The sequence below is a fragment of the Austrofundulus limnaeus genome, unplaced genomic scaffold (assembly GCF_001266775.1).
Source record: "Austrofundulus limnaeus strain Quisiro unplaced genomic scaffold, Austrofundulus_limnaeus-1.0 Scaffold918, whole genome shotgun sequence".
NCBI lineage: Eukaryota > Metazoa > Chordata > Actinopteri > Cyprinodontiformes > Rivulidae > Austrofundulus > Austrofundulus limnaeus.
The window spans coordinates 9,954-13,125 of NW_013953320.1; the positions used below are offsets into that span (position 1 = coordinate 9,954).

General features: G+C 33.1%; 1 protein-coding gene across 1 annotated transcript in view; it reads left to right on the forward strand.

The window, feature by feature from the left end:
- otoa (otoancorin) overlaps nt 1-3,172 on the forward strand; it is a gene marked incomplete at its 5' end in the record, with an annotated part of 21,743 nt that overhangs the window by 8,913 nt on the left and 9,658 nt on the right. The window contains 2 exon segments of the mRNA XM_014029525.1: nt 1,123-1,241; nt 1,331-1,455. Of these exon segments, the coding sequence (XP_013884979.1) occupies nt 1,123-1,241; nt 1,331-1,455 (244 nt within the window).

The following is a 3,172-nucleotide window of genomic DNA, read 5'->3' on the forward strand; positions in this document are numbered from 1 at the left end:
GACGTGACATGTTCGTACGAACCCTTTGTACGAACAAAAGTAAGAGAAATTTAGGATAAAAATACGAACATGTTCTTGCATGAGGCCCATTGTGTGGCTGCATAGAGTTGTTTATTTTATTTTATTTTATTTTATTTTATTTTATTTATTTAACCTTTATTTCAACAGGAAAAACATTAAGAACAGTTTCTTATTTACAGTGTTGGCCTGAGAGTACAAAAACACTTAAAACACTTAAAAATGTGAAGATGGGGAAACAACATAAACAGTAGATAAAACATATAAAATGAGTTAAAATATGTTGGGTTTTCTGAGTAAGGGGCCACTGAGGGGCCAAGTATTTGTTACACACAAGTCCCTGGTTATCCAGTGAAACATGTTCAGACACCTGCACAGGAAGTTGGTTTTACCAACTTACTATCATTTTTATTTCATTAGTCAGAAACACACCACGTTTTTGTTCATATTTTTAAAAATATCACATTTTATATCTTTAAAATACAAAATTAAAGAGTTGAAAATATAAGTGGCTCACATGACCACACCCAAACTTGATCTTCTCATCAGTTACTGATGTCAAAATGTTTCTTTTCTCCGTTCACATACATTTTAAATGTCAAAAAAAAAAAAAAGAACAGGACGGGAACAGATCTGGAAACTAAAAACAGACATATGTTTGGTAAAATCATGTAAAGCAGAAGTGAACTAACAAACATTAACCTGGAAACAAAAAAACAGAACATCATTTAAAACAAGTGTTTATGTGAAACATGCAGGACAAATAAAAGGTTTGATGTCAAATCAGAAAACAAACAGGAAACTGGGTGTGTCACAGAAATATTGTGCTTGTTTGTGTTTTGGCCACAACATTTGCAAGTCACAGCACGAGTGCACATTTGCAATGTATTTGTGTTTGCAAATGTGTTTATTCACAAAATGTGATTCATGCAAATCCCAGCCCACATCTGTAGCTACAGCCCTGCTGTCTGCTTCACGTCTCCCTCACAGTGTGATGGTTAAAAGTTAGCCGCACTTCAGGAGCTGCTAAAGAAACACTAAACTCTTTTATGTTACACCTTCTTGTTGTGACTCAGTGTATTAAGTGTGTTTTTTATCTCACAGAAACAATGAGTGTCTGCAAACCAACACTGAAATGGCTGGATTTAGACGCACTGAACATGATTGGGCCTTACTCGTCCAGTTTACCACCCAACGATCTGGACTCTGCCTCCAGTGAAACTGTGAGTCGGCTGGAAAGAATCACAAGTGTTTAAAAATGTGAGCTTTTTTAACAACATTCAAACTTTATGTTTCTGTTTTCCTTTTCCAGCTTTGTGGCTTTTTCAGCTCCGGTCAGCTCAAATCCATCATGAGCAATGTTAGGATTAACCCCGGCTTGGCCAAGACCTTCCTCCAAAAGATTCAGCCGTGCCTCAGTGCAACCAACGTAGATAAGTGTGTATTCTTCCATCAGTGCATTAAAACAACACAGATAAGTGTGTATTCTTCCATCAGTGCATTAAAACAACACAGATAAGTGTGTATTCTTCCATCAGTGCATTAAAACAACACAGATAAGTGTGTGTACACTGCAAAAACTGTCCATCTTACCAAGTTTTATAATCTTATATCAGCCAAAAAGTCTTTTTGATCTTGTTTTCAGACTGATTTACTAAACAAGAACTGATTGTGTAAGAATAATCATCTTGTTTTCAGAATGTGTAAGATTATTTGTCTTGTTAGTCTGAAAATTTGACTCTAATTAAGTCAAACATTTCTGCCAGTGGAGTAAGAACATTTTACTTGGTAAGATTCTTGAAATACTTGATTGGACTCAATATTTTTCTTATTTCAAGAATCTTACCAAGTAAAATGTTCTTACTCCACTGGCAGAAATGTTTGACTTAATTAGAGTCAAATTTTCAGACTAACAAGACAAATAATCTTACACATTCTGAAAACAAGATGATTATTCTTACACAATCAGTTCTTGTTTAGTAAATCAGTCTGAAAACAAGATCAAAAAGACTTTTTGGCTGATATAAGATTTAAAACTTGGTTAGATGGACAGTTTTTGCAGTGTAATTCTTCCATCGGTGCATTAAAGCAGAACATTTAGGAAGGGTCTAATCGTGCACAGCTCATTTTAAAATACAAAAAAATACATACGTAGTTCAAACTTCATAAATTATTATTAAACTTGGACAAAAGTAATTATATGATATTCAGTAATAGACAGAAAACTATTGATTTTCTATTTAAAGTTGATGATGTTGAGATTAGAGTCAGTGAGGTGAAGTATTTGGGTGTCATTATTGATGAAAAGCTGAGATGGAAACCTCAAATAAATTACTTAAGTACAAAAATAGCTAAATCTGTTGTAGTCCTATATAAAGTAAAGGAGTTATTTAATGATAAAGCTCTGTTTATATTGTATAATACAATAATTGTTCCACTGTGTTGACGTCTGGGGTAAAGCATGTAAAACAATCACAAATCCTATTTTTATTTTACAGAAAAGAGCCGTAAGAATTATGACCAGAAAACATTTCTGTCACCGTATTAAAACTTTATGAGTTGGTTGATTATAATATCTTGCAGATTATGTATAAGGCTCATAAAAAATTACCTTTAAACATCCAGTTATATTTTGTTAACAGAGAAATTTTATATAATCTTAAAGGACTTGAGATGTTTATTAAACCTAAACTTCAAACAAACTTGTAGGACCGATGTACTTCAGTTCAGGGAATAAGATTGTGGAATAATCTGGAAAGTGATTATAAAAATGTTGGTTCAATGTGTTTAAGAGAAAGATTAAAATAAGTTTGTTAAAGAAATCTGAAATTGTATAATATATATCAAAAGTTGTTGTTGAAGCTATTATTTTGTTTTGTTTCTTGATTATTATTGCTTGAAATTAATTATGGAAAAGGGCAGATATAAGATTTTTTCTTATTTCTGCCTCCTTTCATTTCAGTTGAATTTAATTCATTTCAGTTCAGTTCATTTATACACCACCAAGTCCCAACACACGTTGTCTCAGGACACTGTAGATAAAAAGAACAATGTAAAGAAGAAAGCAGCAGATTGTGTTGAATCCCTTCATCACAGTCTCCCATCCTGAGCAAACGGTGGAGAGGAAAAACTCCCTGCTAATCAGGAAGAAACC